The sequence below is a fragment of the Oryctolagus cuniculus genome, chromosome 3 (genome assembly GCF_051225735.1).
Source record: "Oryctolagus cuniculus isolate XC-2025 breed Fujian yellow rabbit chromosome 3, ASM5122573v1, whole genome shotgun sequence".
Taxonomy (NCBI): domain Eukaryota; kingdom Metazoa; phylum Chordata; class Mammalia; order Lagomorpha; family Leporidae; genus Oryctolagus; species Oryctolagus cuniculus.
Window position 1 is genome coordinate 2,163,602 of NC_142869.1, and position 14,435 is coordinate 2,178,036.

The 14,435-nt window shown below is 56.6% G+C and overlaps 1 protein-coding gene across 17 annotated transcripts in view; it reads right to left on the reverse strand.

The window, feature by feature from the left end:
- The window catches only part of IFT54 (intraflagellar transport 54), a 62,768-nt gene that overhangs the window by 19,599 nt on the left and 28,734 nt on the right, over positions 1-14,435 (reverse strand). For 5 of the 17 annotated variants that reach the window (XM_089328808.1, XM_070069949.2, XM_070069956.2 and 2 more), the window contains 6 exons: positions 9,658-9,699; positions 6,708-6,789; positions 6,157-6,240; positions 4,533-4,656; positions 4,415-4,451; positions 1,521-1,663 (listed from right to left, as the gene is read on the reverse strand). In XM_089328808.1, the coding sequence (XP_089184934.1) occupies positions 1,521-1,663; positions 4,415-4,451; positions 4,533-4,656; positions 6,157-6,240; positions 6,708-6,789; positions 9,658-9,699 (512 nt within the window). The remainder of the gene's footprint in view (positions 1-1,520; positions 1,664-4,414; positions 4,452-4,532; positions 4,657-6,156; positions 6,241-6,707; positions 6,790-9,657; positions 9,700-14,435) is intronic. The other 12 variants (XM_089328810.1, XM_089328809.1, XM_089328811.1 and 9 more) reach the window with 6 other exon arrangements.

Below are 14,435 nucleotides of genomic sequence, written 5' to 3' on the forward strand. Positions count from 1 at the left end.
CGTCTCAGCGCGCCCCCAGGGCTCTTGCTGGCCGTTTCTCAGCCTGAGCCACCTGCTGCACAGGGCATGAGGTGGCGGCACGGCGATTACGGGCGTGCTGCTGCACGTGGCGTCCCCGGTCCCAGCGTACTGTGGTGGGTTCTGGGCGCATCTGGCCAATCGGACGGTGTGAGAGCACACGCGTGCTTTTGCTTCTGTGACAACCACAGGGACGCCGCCTGACGTTCCGGCCCAGCTGGCTCGGCCGCCCTCACCAGCCGCACCATCGCGGCCGTCAGCGCGCAGCAAACAGGGACATTTTCCCTTCATTCTCCGGTCAGCGGAGCAGCCGAGGACGCTCGAGCAGTCCCAGCATGTGCCACATAAAATCACAGCTTCAAAATGGAAGCCGCAGGAGGCGGAGACCAAGGCTGACGCCAGGAGGGGCACACCCAGGTTTCCACGGGGGTCCCACGAGCACCGCGGGGACAGCCCCACGCAGGAGGAAGGACCAGGATGAGTGACAGCTCCCCAGCAAGACAGCGGCAGCCTGCGGCACTGTCCGGGCCGCGGTGGAAGGGCGCCCTCTAGTGCCAGCCTCAGCTCGGCAGCCTCAGGCCGCCGGGCACCTTCAGCACTGACCCGGCGTTCCAAGCGGAATCACCCAAGAGACGCAGGTGCTGATTCACCTGGCAGAGGTGTGTGCGTGCGTGTGTGCGTGCAGGCGTCTGCAACTTCTGTGTAAACAAATGCATAGAACCTCATATATCTGTGTAAACAAATGCATAGAACCTCATATATAAAACTGGAATTTGTGGCTGACAAAGCAAACTAGCCAAGAAACTTCCTGCTCTTCATCCAAAGTGACTGAAGACAAGCCTTCCCTGGCACCCGAGGCACACACACACACACACACACCCCCCCCCCCGCGGGCACTGCCGCACGTCTGTAAGGAGGCCCCAGGAGCCAGGCACAAGCAGAGCACCCGCTGGACAGCCAGCTCACACAACGCCTGGCGTCTCGCAGGCAGCCCGGTCCCGCCTTCTACAAGCAGAGCCTGGGAGCAGGGGCGGCCGAGGCTGCAGGGAGCGGACGCAGCAGACCAGGCCCGTGGCTCTGAGCTCCTGAAGCAACCACTGCCCCCACCTCTGGCCTAGGACATGGCCCCCACCCCAGAGAGGGCCTGCCCGGCACTTCCTATCCCGGGGAGGGGTGGCCTAGGACACAGACATCCCCCCACCCCAGAAAGGGCCTGCCCGGCACTTCTATCCCGGGGAGGGGTGGCCTAGGACATGGAAACAGCCCCCACCCCAGAAAGGGCCTGCCCGGCACTTCCTATCCCGGGGAGGGGTGGCCTAGGACACAGACTTCCCCCACAGAGAGGGCCCGCCCGGCACTTCTATCCCGGGGAGGGGTGGCCTAGGACACAGACTTCCCCCCCCCCAAGAAAGGGCCTGCCCAGCACTTCGTATCCCGGGGAGGGGTGGCACTTGTTCCTATCCCGGGGAGGGGTGGCACTTGCACGTGTGAACAGGCATTACCGGTCGGTTTCCCAGGGCGAGCTCGGAGCAGGCTGCGCCCCCACCAGCACACGCAGGACTCCGTACCTTCTCTCCGGCTCTGGGGGGCTGCTGTAGCTTCTCATAATCTTTCTTCGTCTCCAAGATTTTTTTCACAAGTCCACCTGTTGAAAACAATCACGTTACAGTTTATTCACTAAGAAGCTGTTTTAATGGGGGAGAGTGGCAGAAATGCTGAATTATTACCCTTTTTCTATACTGGAAAGTTTATTTTTTTTATTTTTTATTTTTTATTTGACAGGTAGAGTTAGACAATGAGAGAGAAAGGTCTTCCTTCCGTTGGTTCATCCCCCAATTGGCCACCACGGCTGGCGCACCGCGCTGATCCGATGGCGAGAGCCAGGTGCTTCTCCTGGTCTCCCATGGGGTGCAGGGCCCAAGCACCTGGGCCATCCTCCACTGCACTCCCTGGCCACAGCAGAGAGCTGGCATGGAAGAGGGGCAACCGGGACAGAATCCGGCGCCCCGACCGGGACTAGAACCCGGTGCCCATATGGGATGCCAGTGCTGCAGGTAGAGGATTAACTAAGTGAGCCGCGGCGCCAGCCTGAAAAGTTTCAAATAATCTTTCCATTTGACAAAAGACAGCCTCCAACAGAACAGCCAACAGCTGCTGGAGGAGACGCTGCAGGGAAACAGGCTCCTCGCGATTCCTTTCCTCGTGCCCGGAGGAGCAAAGCTGGCTGCCGGGACCCAGGGCAGGGCCGTCCCGAGCGTGCTGAACACCGGTCCTCCTCTTCAACCCGGCACGGCGCCAGCGCCTTTGTTAGGCGGGGTAAACATCGCATGCAAAATCACTTTCTCAAGACACCGCTCCACCCACGCACGCGCCAACACCAGCCTGGCTGCATCACGGCAGAGCCACGTGCGGCCGTGAGACAGAGGATGGCCGGTGCCCCATCTGCTTCACAAAGCACCGGCAAAGACAGTCATTGAAAATGAAGCAGGGTGGCCACGAGGGCACGTGAGCACATGCCCCCGCACGCACCCGTGTCATTAAGGAATGGAGCAGAGGCCACACTCTGGGCTCTCACACAGGTGAGACGGCCGTGTTGTATACATTTGACCCTAAAACCACGGGTACGTGTCACATACCCACACACAAAATTAAAAGCACCAATGCCCAGAAACTGAAAGCAAGATAAACAATAATACCAAATTGGCCAGCACACACCAATAGAGAGTTATTTCATAACTTTAAAACAGAGTAATGCTTTGTACATCCCCAGTGCAATACACCCTAAAGACAAAAAGACAAACAGACGCACAGCACAAATCTGAAGCATTATCAATCACCTGCTGGCACAACGCGCTGGCAGTGGCAGGCGGGAACTGCCTGGTGCACGTTGTCAGGTACATTAGACCAACAGCCGAGGCTGCTGGGAGCAGACAGAGACACAGGTGCAAAGCCAGGAACACAGGCAAAACCCTGCCTTGCTACATTGTACGAGCTCAAGACACATTATATGCATACATGTATGTCTGTGATGTCTATGTGCACACACACACGTGTCTATGTTCTGGGTTCATACAGTGAAAATTTCCAGAAACAACGACCAACCCAGGGGCAGCAAATACATAGTGAGCCTGAACCGTCCTGTGCTATCAGAAAACAAGGACGCTACGTCTACTGCATGTGCCACACGGTCCCCACAAGGTAACGCAAGTGGGCTCCCGCTGTTAACACTAGGCAGGCTGAACACCAGTTAAGAAAAGCTGAGATAGAATGAGACAAAACACATCTAACAAGTTAAAATCCATGGCCTCAAATACTTGTAGACAAAAACAAACCAACAAAAACCACCCAGAGCCCTGCTAGGGGCCAGGGACAGTCACTCAGGGGAGGGGAGGGGAGGGAAGAGGCAGCCAGCGTTCCTGCCTCCGCTGCAGGGGCTGTGCCTGGGGGAGGGGGAGGGACCCAGGGTCTCTGCTCTCCAACCCTCCAAGAATAAACAGCCCTGGGCCAAGGCCACGGGCAGAGTCCCACACGGTGACCACAGCACTGTCCAGCACTGTCCGAGATGCACTCCCGCCACACCCGGACTGCGAGCCTCCTTATTTCCACTGCTGTGGCTGAGTGTCCTTGGTCCCCTCCGAGGCTCCCGCGCTGGGAGCCCGATCCCAGCGTGACACCGGCGGGAGTGAGGAGGCGTAGGAGGTGGGGTCTAGAGGGAGATCCAGGGTCACCCGGGGGTGAGCTCTCACGTGGCTTGAGATTCTTACAAAGCCTGAGGGCCCTGGACTTCCGCCACACACACACACACACACACACACACACACACACACACGCCTGCCATCACGCCATGTTTCCACTTTCAGCACCCAAAGTGGAAGCTAAAAAACTCCTTCCCAGTAGCCTGCCTTCAGTATTTCCATTCAGTGACAAAAAGCTGATCAAGAACTGGCAGGACAGAGAAGAAAACGGGCAAAGACACCAGAGAGATGAGGAGCAGCACCCAACGGGGAGAGAGTCAAGGGCAAGCCGGCCAATGCTTCCTGTGTGAACACAGCACCGGGGAGAGGGCTACAGGCTGAGAGATGGCGAGTCGCATGAACCAGCTGCAACGAAGGGCCTTCTTTGAATCCTGACTCACACAGACACACCAGGAAAGCAAACAGCCCACCTGGGAAAACCAGGCACTTGATGACACTAAGGGATTAGGGTTAAGTTCTTCGACACACACGATGGGTGTCTGGATGCGGCCACTTCCAGTCCAGGAGTCCAGGCCAGCACCGCCCACCAGCTGTTGGCCTGCTTCCGACCAGAGCCTGGCACACAGCTGCAGGTGCACTGCGGGAGGCACTGCACATGCACACGCATGCACACGCATGCACACACGTGCATCAGAACTCACCATGCTTCTCGTCTTCCTCAAGTTCTGTTGCTGGTACCTGAGCAGGAGAGGAAGAAAGAAGATTCAGGTTTGCCGAATTCTCAAGATCGGGTTCCCAGGCCCCTGCTGCGGCACTCACCATCTCCATTTCCGACATCTCCAAGAGCTGAGGGGCCGCTTCCACCACAAACTGCTCGTCCTCTCCGTTGTCGGAGTTCTGCGAGTCCACGATCACATTCGAGACGGTCTTGCCACTCCCTGCCCTACACAGGAAGAAAGGAGCCCACGTGAGACACGCTGTGTCACTCACAAGTTCTCATCAGCGCCGTGCACCTGCAGCTGCCCAGGAACCGGCGGGAGCCGAGGCAGATGCCTGGGAAACGCGTCCCTGGGGACAGCCTCCAGGCCCAGGCGCCCTCAGCTGCCACCACGGCCGCCCACAGCCGGCCTGGCCTGGGGAACAGAGGCTCTGGAGCCCGTCTCCCCACAGGCCATCTGAGAGCAGCGTTGCTGCAGCCCCCACCTGGGGTGGCCTGTTCTCCCACGGGGCAAACCTCATGGCAGGAGTGGCACTGGTGGTCCTGTGTGCCCGGGCTCTCCCTAGACCTCGTCCCTTCCAACAGCAGCTCCTCGGGGCCCCTCACCTGGCCCCGGCCACTGCCATGGCCCTGTCTGTGCCCCACACCTCACTGAGGCACCCACTATCCCCCCCACCCCACCACCATTCCTGGTGAGTCAGCGTCCAGTAGCCCAGCACAGGAGCGCTGGACCTGTCCCCCCTTGTGGGCACCACCATCCAAGGGCTCTCTTGCAGCCACACTGGGCTCTCGGCCCTGTTGCCTGCCCACTGCAGCTCGCCACCAGCTTCCCTGAGGCACCTGACCCCCTGCACCACAGCCCTGACCACGGGCTCCCGGAGCCAAACACTCCGCAGGCTCCTCGTCAGCCCCTCCTGCCTTCAGCTCTTGCCTGTGCAGTTCCCACCGTCAGGGTGCAGGAGGCGGGCACAAGTGTGTGCACAGAGCGTGCGTGCTGGCCTCTGCCTCTGGGTGCAGCTGTCTGCACGCCGTCTCCAGTGCCTGCCTCTACTGCACCTGAAAGCTGCCTCCCTGACCCAGCCTGGCAGGACGCTTCACAACCTTTTATTTTTATGTTGCAATTAAACCTTTAACCCTCTTCTTCCTAGTTTTTCTTCATTGTTCTGATGCTTAGTAAGTCTTCTGTGGTGCGGACAGCGCTGTGGCATAAAGATACCACCTGCAGTGCCAGCATCCCATATGGGTATCAGTTCTAGTCCCAGCCACTCCACTTCCGATCCAGCTCTCTGCTGTGGCCTGGGAAAGCAGTAGAAGATGCCCAAGTCCTTGGGCCCCTGCACCCACGTGGGAGACCTGGAAGAAGCTCCAGGGTCCTGGGTTTGGATCAGTGCAGTTCCAGCCATTGCAGCCATTTGGGGAGTGAACCAGCAGATAGAAGACCTCTCTCTCTCTCTCTCTCTCTCTCTCTCTCTGCCTCTACCTCTCTGTAACTCTGCCTTTCAAATAAATAAATAAATATTTGAAAGAAAAGAAGAAAGTCTTCCATGAAGAGGTCAAAGACACACAGCCTGATGTTTGCCTACGTGCCCTGGGGGTTCACTTGACACAGAGCTCCGAGCTCTGGGGCGAGGGCCAGCCCTCACGTCCTCATCCTTACACAAGTTTCCCAGCACCTTCTGCTGCGCAGGCCAAGGCTCGGCCCTCCCACGGGCGGCACAGCCTTACCTGTCAGTCGCTAACACCTCCGCGCTGTCTTGCCGTCTGACCCGGGGAGGCGCCGATCTTGCACTCCCAGGCCGAGGAATTCTTCTAAACCCCATGTTGGAAGAAAGCAAACAAGTGACAGGAAACACTCATTTCAAGGGAAACCACAGAGACCCAGACTAAGGCAAGCGCTAACCTGCAGGCCCCCTGCGGAGCTGGCTGTGCCAGTGAGGGCCCACTCTGCAGGGCGTGGAGGGCCCACTCTGCAGGGCACAGAGTGCCCCTGTGGCCCACAGGGTACAAGCATCCAGCCTTCAACCCTGTCTCTGCAGCCACTTCAAGGCACCACACAAGTAACACTAAGCAAACAGCACGCTTCAGCTGTAACTGAGTTTTCCTCAATCTATGAAATGGTCCTCAGGGCTAGTATCGGGTGCATGAAAATGACATTAAACAGTGCTCTTCTTCTTCGTGGAAACAGTTCTGATAACTCAGCTCAAGCATCAGGTAGCAACCCAGGCACGGCGGGAGCAGCACAGCAGGGCCCCCGCGTGCTCACCCCCAACACGCACCTGACGGTGGACGAAAGCCCGTTAGGGACTTCCGCACTCTCCGACGCCTCGGATTTGTCTTGGCCAGCAGGGCCGGCTTCTTCTAAGCAGAAACACAAGCAACGAATACGTATTTAGTTCAATATCAACTCAGACTTAACGCGAATGTCAACACTGGTTTATCAGTTAATTCAAATATATTTGATCTATATATAAACAGTTAATTGGTTACTTAATTCAAATATTGATTCAAATATAAATATTTAAAAAACAACGATCAAATAATTACAATGAGCTAACTTTTAACTATCGTTTTTTTGAAAGGCAGAGAGACACAGAGTCAGAGAGTTCCCGTCTGTGGCTCACCCTCCGAAGTGCCCATAACAGCCAGGGCTGGAGCCAGGGGTCAGGACAAACTCGGGCTCAATCATGAGGGTAGCAGGAACCCCACTACCTGAGCCATCACCACTGCTTCCCAGGGTCTGCGTTGCTGGGAAGCTGGAGTCAGGAGCCAGAGTTGGGAACCGAACCCCCACGCCCCACTGAAGGTTACACGCATCTCACCCACTGCAGGTTACATGCATCTCACCCACTGCAGGTTACACACATCTCAACCACACCTCACCCACTGTGGGTTACACACATCTCACCCACTGTGGGTTACACACATCTCAACCACACCTCACCCACTGCGGGTTACACGCATCTCACCCACTGTGGGTTACACACATCTCAACCACACCTCACCCACTGTGGGTTACACACATCTCACCCACTGTGGGTTACACACATCTCAACCACACCTCACCCACTGCGGGTTACACACATCTCACCCACTGTGGGTTACACACATCTCAACCACACCTCACCCACTGCGGGTTACACACATCTCACCCACTGTGGGTTACACACATCTCAACCACACCTCACCCACTGTGGGTTACACACATCTCACCCACTGTGGGTTACACACATCTCAACCACACCTCACCCACTGCGGGTTACACACATCTCACCCACTGTGGGTTACACACATCTCAACCACACCTCACCCACTGTGGGTTACACACATCTCAACCACACCTCACCCACTGCGGGTTACACACATCTCACCCACTGCAGGTTACACACATCTCAACCACACCTCACCCACTGTGGGTTACACACATCTCAACCACACCTCACCCACTGTGGGTTACACACATCTCAACCACACCTCACCCACTGTGGGTTACACACATCTCAACCACACCTCACCCACTGTGGGTTACACACATCTCAACCACACCTCACCCACTGCGGGTTACACACATCTCAACCACACCTCACCCACTGCGGGTTACACACATCTCACCCACTGCGGGTTACACACATCTCACCCACTGTGGGTTACACACATCTCAACCACACCTCACCCACTGTGGGTTACACACATCTCAACCACACCTCACCCACTGTGGGTTACACACATCTCAACCACACCTCACCCACTGTGGGTTACACACATCTCAACCACACCTCACCCACTGCGGGTTACACACATCTCAACCACACCTCACCCACTGTGGGTTACACACATCTCAACCACACCTCACCCACTGTGGGTTACACACATCTCAACCACACCTCACCCACTGTGGGTTACACACATCTCAACCACACCTCACCCACTGCGGGTTACACACATCTCAACCACACCTCACCCACTGCGGGTTACACACATCTCACCCACTGCAGGTTACACGCATCTCACCCACTGCAGGTTACACACATCTCACCCACACCTCACCCACTGCGGGTTACACACATCTTCACCGCTAGGCTAAACACCTGCTCCCTCATCTGTCCTTTCCATTAAGACAAAAAAAAAGTTGGTACCTAAACTGGGTGAAAATTTGAGGATGTGGGCACACTCAAACCCTGGAAATGCAAACTGGTTTACTACTCAAGAAATAATTCAAAAGTAGGTCAACCAAATCAGCAAGTGCACTTCGGGGAGATACAACCTCAGAAAACACAGGACAGGTATAAATACACACGTGTCGAGGCACCATCATCACTGCTAAGAGTGACAGTCGGTAACAAGCAACCACGGTACAGTCACACCCTGGGCTCTCGTGTAAAACGTCATTATTTGGGGCCAGCGCTGTGGCGTGACGGGTAAAGCCACTGCAATGCCAGCATTCCGTATGGGCACCAGTTTATGTCCCAGCTGCTCCACTTCCCATCGAGCGCCCTCCTAATGGCCTGGGAAAGCAGAGGAAGATGGCCCAAGTCCTTGGACCCCTGCCATCCACATGGGAGACCCAAGACCTTGAAGAAACTCCTGGCTCCAGGCTTTAGCCTGGCCTGGTGTTGGCCAGGTGGGGCACCCATGTGGGGGACCTGGAAGAAGCTCCTGGCTCTTGGCTTCCACCTGGATAGCCATTGCGGTCACCTGGGGAGTAAACCAGAGGATGGAAGATCCCTCTCTCTCTGTAACTGCACAAAAATCATGTTAATATATAATTAACACAGTAAATGATATATCTGCTAATTATATACTCACATATGGAGTTCTGGAAAGATACTCATTCCAGTGGTAAGCGGTAAAATTACCAGTGCTTTTCAGTTTGTTCTTCATACTTTTCTGCATTCAAAAATTGTCTACATTGGGTATGTACCATATTATTTTGAAAATCAGAACAAAGTTTTCTTCATTTTGACAAAGAGATTTAATCAGTAAATCACAAACCCAAACGACTAAGCAATTAAAGTTACTATGCAATTTAAAGTAAAAGAAATTCCTACCTCGGAAAAATGGTAAAAAAAAGATCAGATTTTGAATACTGGAAGTGTACTTCACCCTCCTGGAAAGAACCCTGAAACGCACTCTCTTCATGCAGGGTAACAGCTAAAGCATAAACCACACCCTAAGTGGCAAGGCGGGGACAGGTCCCCTCAGCATAAACTACCAACGTGTACGACTCACCACGTACACAGGAGGCCTCACCTGCATCACTGCTGGAGTCACCTGAAAAAAGAAGGGCGCGTGTCAGGAAAGCCAGGTCCGTGCTGGTGACCCTCAGACGTCACGTGACCAGAACAGACTCCCAGAGATCTGCAGTCATTCTGGGTGTCCCCAGGAACGAGGCTACTTCGGGACAGCCTTTCTAGGAGGCCGCCCGCTGTGAGCTCTGAACTGAGCACCAGCAAGCACACACAGACAGGAAGCAGAGCGGGACAGCGCGTCCCGGAGGTCCGCCACGGGACAGGCTGGCAACGCAAGGAAGCCCAGCACACAGCACGTCGCCGCGGGGGTCGGCCGGCAGCGCTGAGCCCCAAGGAGCGGGGAGGAGCTCCCAGGCCGCTCCGGGGGCTCAGCCCGCGTGACACACAGGCCTACCTCTCCCTTCAAGTGCTGAGCTTTGGGGACAAGGGTGACCCACGCAGCCACAGGCAACTGAGCGGCAGCACGGCAGGGCTGGGCGGATTCTAAGCCATGGGCCACAGGTCATGCTCAGTCCCGTGAGCCCCTGACCACGCCTGAACGCGTCGGCAGGGCCCCGTCACCTGACAGCAAGGACACACTGAGGGGGTGACACAACACCTCACTGCACGTGGCCCCTCCAGGTGGCTCCCACACGGCCCAGAGAAGTCGCCCACGCTACACAGAGTGAAAAGCACCCCAGGACACCTTGAGTTTGCAAAAACCACAGCCAGAGCCCCGAGAACACCCTGCTGAGAGCGTGGCCCCGTGTGGGAAGGGCGGCCACGCTCGGGGGCCCGTGGGACCCGGGAGGCTCCCTGGGACACTGGGTATGGCCCAGCAGGCCAGGAGGTCACAGAGTGACCTGCACACAGGACAGCCTGGCGTCTGCCAGGACTGCAGGACTTGCAGGGCAGTGAGTGGGGGTCTGCAGAAGCTGGCTCCAGACAGGACGGGTGAAAACAGCCATGCTGGGGCCATGCGGCCCCGTGGGGACAGTGGCCACTGCAGTCTCGGAAGCCCCAGGACGGCTCCCTGGGGCAGTACGTGGGGGCCAGCTCTGTCCTGGGCTGCACTGTGGAGGAATAAGTGCAGGGCGACAGACCCCGGCCTCCGTCCTCTGCGCCTCGCACTCTGGGGGGGGGGGGGCAGCACCACTCCACGCAGCCGGGACAGGGCTCCTGACTCTGTGGGGGCAGCACCACTCCACGCAGCCGGGACAGGGCTCCTGACTGGGGGGGGGGGGGGGGGGGCAGCACCAGCTCCACTCCTGACTCTGGGGGGGGGGCAGCACCACTCCACGCAGCCCGGGACAGGGCTCCTGACTCTGGGGGGGCAGCACCAGCTCCACGCAGCCGGGACAGGGCTCCTGACTCTGGGGGGGAGGGGGCAGCACCAGCTCCACTCCTGACTGGGGGGGTGGGGGGGCAGCACCACTCCACGCAGCCGGGACAGGGATCCTGACTCTGGGGGGGGGGGGGCAGCACCAGCTCCGCGCAGCCGGGACAGGGATCCTACTCCAAGCCTCAAGGTCTCTGTCTTCAAATCTCAAGCTCGGGGAGGGCGCTTGGCTAGCATTAAAACAAGGATTCAAATGGCCACGTCCCCATCAGAGGGCCTGGGTTTAAGTCCTGATCTCACTCCTGACTCCAGCTTCCCGCTGGTGTGTGCCCTGGGAAGCCACAGTGACTGCTCCAAGCAGCTGGGCCTCTGCCACGCATGTGGGAGACACGGATCGAGGTCCTGACTGCCAGCTTCCATTCCAGCCTACCCCAGCCATTGCAGCCATCTAGGAAGCGAACCACCGGATGGGAACTGTCACTCAAATTAATGCAAAACAAAACAAACACAAGCTGTTGCGGGCCCTGGAGACGGAACCCGGGCCCACACAGCACTCAGAAATGCTGCTCTGAGGCAGGGCCGCTAAACCACAAGGCCAACACTCGAAGCACCAATGCACCCGTCACAGACAGGGCCCCTCACCAATCAGACACCCAGGCCCTGTGTCCCGGTCCCAAGGCACCCCCCACGTAGCCAACTCCTCCCTGGTGACCACCTGCCCACCCTCCAAGGCCTCAGCTCTCCTCTCGACAGCAGGCCAGGCCCCAGGAGTCTGAGAGGTCGCAGAGCCCCTCATTTCCCGGCCACAGCCCAGGCTCCCTCCTTTCTCTGGACTACCCCCAAGCCTCGCAGACCAACAGAGGCTCTCTAGGACGCTGCCGCCCTCCTCCAGAAATAGCCCTGGCCTCTGCCGAGCTCCCTCGCCGGCTCCCCAAGCCCAGCAGGCACCGCTCTCAGCTCCCGCTGCGGAAGGAGCAGCGCACCTGCAGGTCCTCCTGCCCCGCAGGCTGAGCCCAGCCACCCTCAACCCCAGGTCACCCCAAGTCCCTCCCACCCACACTCCCTCGAGCCACCTCTCGTTAAATGGCTTCATTTTACCTCTGAGGCCTCCTCTCGGCTTGTGTGCAAACCCCAGGGAGACAAGAGCCCAGCCTGACTCCTGCTCACCAATGCATCCCTGCCTAAGGACCTGACACACAGTAGGCCTTCAACAAAGAAATCCACAAAGTCAGCCTCCACCTGCCCGCCAGCACTGGCACCATCAGCCTGCCAGCAGCTCCGTGAGAAAGCAATACGAAGCGTGTATTTTAACACACGTATTAAACACCGGACGATTTATGCCAAAAGTAGAATCTCACTGAAAGGTCATGACAGACGGAAACTGCAGCAGCCACAGCACCGGGAGCTTCCACGCAGAGACCCTGAGCCCTGCGAACACGGGCGGTGGGCGCTCGGCCCGTCTCGATGCCCGAGCCCTGCGTCAGGAGTGCCGGGGCCCGGCTCCTGCCTCCACTTCCTGGGTGTCGCCTCAAGCGGCTGTGTCCCTGCCACGCACGGGGGAGACCCGGATGCAGTTCCCAGATCCCAGCTTTGACAGGCCACCCCGGCCTCTGTGGGCATCTGGGGAGTGAACCACAGGACAAGAGGTACCTAGCGCACGTGTTCTCTCTCTCTCTCTCTCTCTCTCTCTGCTTTCGGTCTCTCATATACATAAATACATTTTTTTTAAAAAAGGAAAAAGAACACACGGCAGGGGCGTCGACGTGAGTCCCATCAACAGTAACCTTGTTCAATTCCAGTTCATGCGGAGATGCAGAAGCGAACCCCTGGAGACGCCCAGGCCCGGCTGTGCCCGTGAGAGGGGCCCTGGCCCCTGGCGCCACTGGAGAGCCCGCCTGCTCTCACCAGGAAGGTGCAGAGAGAGTCCCTCTTACCTCGCTGCTTCCCGGCCGTCTCTGGCTCAGCACTCTCCTGCCACAGACTAGTTGAATTATCATCTGAAATACTAGTTGAGTTAGTATTGGCTTCTTTTGTTCCTGACATAAAACAGTTTAAAATTGCTCACTGAGACTGTACACTGAGGGCGGCGATGAACGGCTAACACAGGGCACTCTGACTGTGTCTCCCACACTGCAAGTTTCCAAAGGGCTGACCAAATTATGCATCTGGAAGGTTCTTCCCCCACATGTGGCTCTGGGTTTGGGTGAGAAGGCAAGGACACCTTGAACGGGAGAAGGGCCAGGACCCACCCAGCCCGGGGAGAAGCAGATGGCCCCACTTCCCACTCCTATAGCCAACCTCCAGCCAGCGTCCAGCAGCTGCGCGTGGTGGCCACTCAGAACAGCAGGAGGGAAAGAAAAGCATCGTGGCCACGGTGCATCAGCCCGGACACCTGCCCACGGCACAGCACTGATCTGCTGACCGCTGAGAACAGAAACAACCAAGCACCCGGGAGACGCGCCACTTTCCCTACCCAACGCAGAAGGAGTAAATGGCCTTCCTTACCAAACACCTGAAAGATCAATGATCCCTGTTAAAAATAAAAAGGGAGACGAGGCGCTGGAGGACACGGCAGGACCCGGGGCTGGAAGCCCACAGCCCCACTCTGAGAAGAAACCAGATGAACACAAGGGGGGACGGTCCCCTCTGAAACGCAACCTCTCATTTCTTAAAACTATTCAGAACATTTACATCAGAGTCAACCTGTCATAACCATCAAGTAACTATTTAGGTAACAGAGCTATATAAAGCAGACAATGCATAATGCTGTAAGGAAGATTTTTACAACCATGAAATATCTGATTCATAAAGCTCACTATTTATATTTTGTAGAGGGTAACCAAAAAATAAACATAAAATATTAAGTTTAAAAAACCCTAAAAGTGAATATAATCTTAGCAGTTGAGGATTATTAATTTTAGAAGAAAACACCCTAATAACCTCACGTTGTAATATTTAATTTGGAAGGGTCAAATATTTCCTAGGTTCTACAAAGCCCGGCACGACCACCAGTAAACCCACACGCATCCTCTCCTTTCCGTACTTCACGGAGTCGATGGCCTTTGGACAACTGCGTCTTTTCAAAGTTCTAGCAGTACTCTTAAGTCAGTCTTACTAAACCCCAAGTCCACGCACACGGAAAGGATGTCTCGCTATTACTCGCTAATAACACCATCATCAACTCTGAATCATAGTGGGTAGATTAGTTAGCTCGTCAACTAGCAGCTCTGAGAAAATAACGTACCTATTTGTTTTGAAATGGCTATAAACTGGCAGAAGAAAGTCACACCGTCCGCCTCATCAGCTGTCTGGACTCCCTGGTAACCAACGACCCTCGCAGGGGAGGGCGTGGGCACAGTGACAAGACTTCCCAAGTTCCACCCAGCGCCCCACCTCCCAAGCCGCACAGCCCTGGGCCACAGTCGCCAGCGTAGGATAAG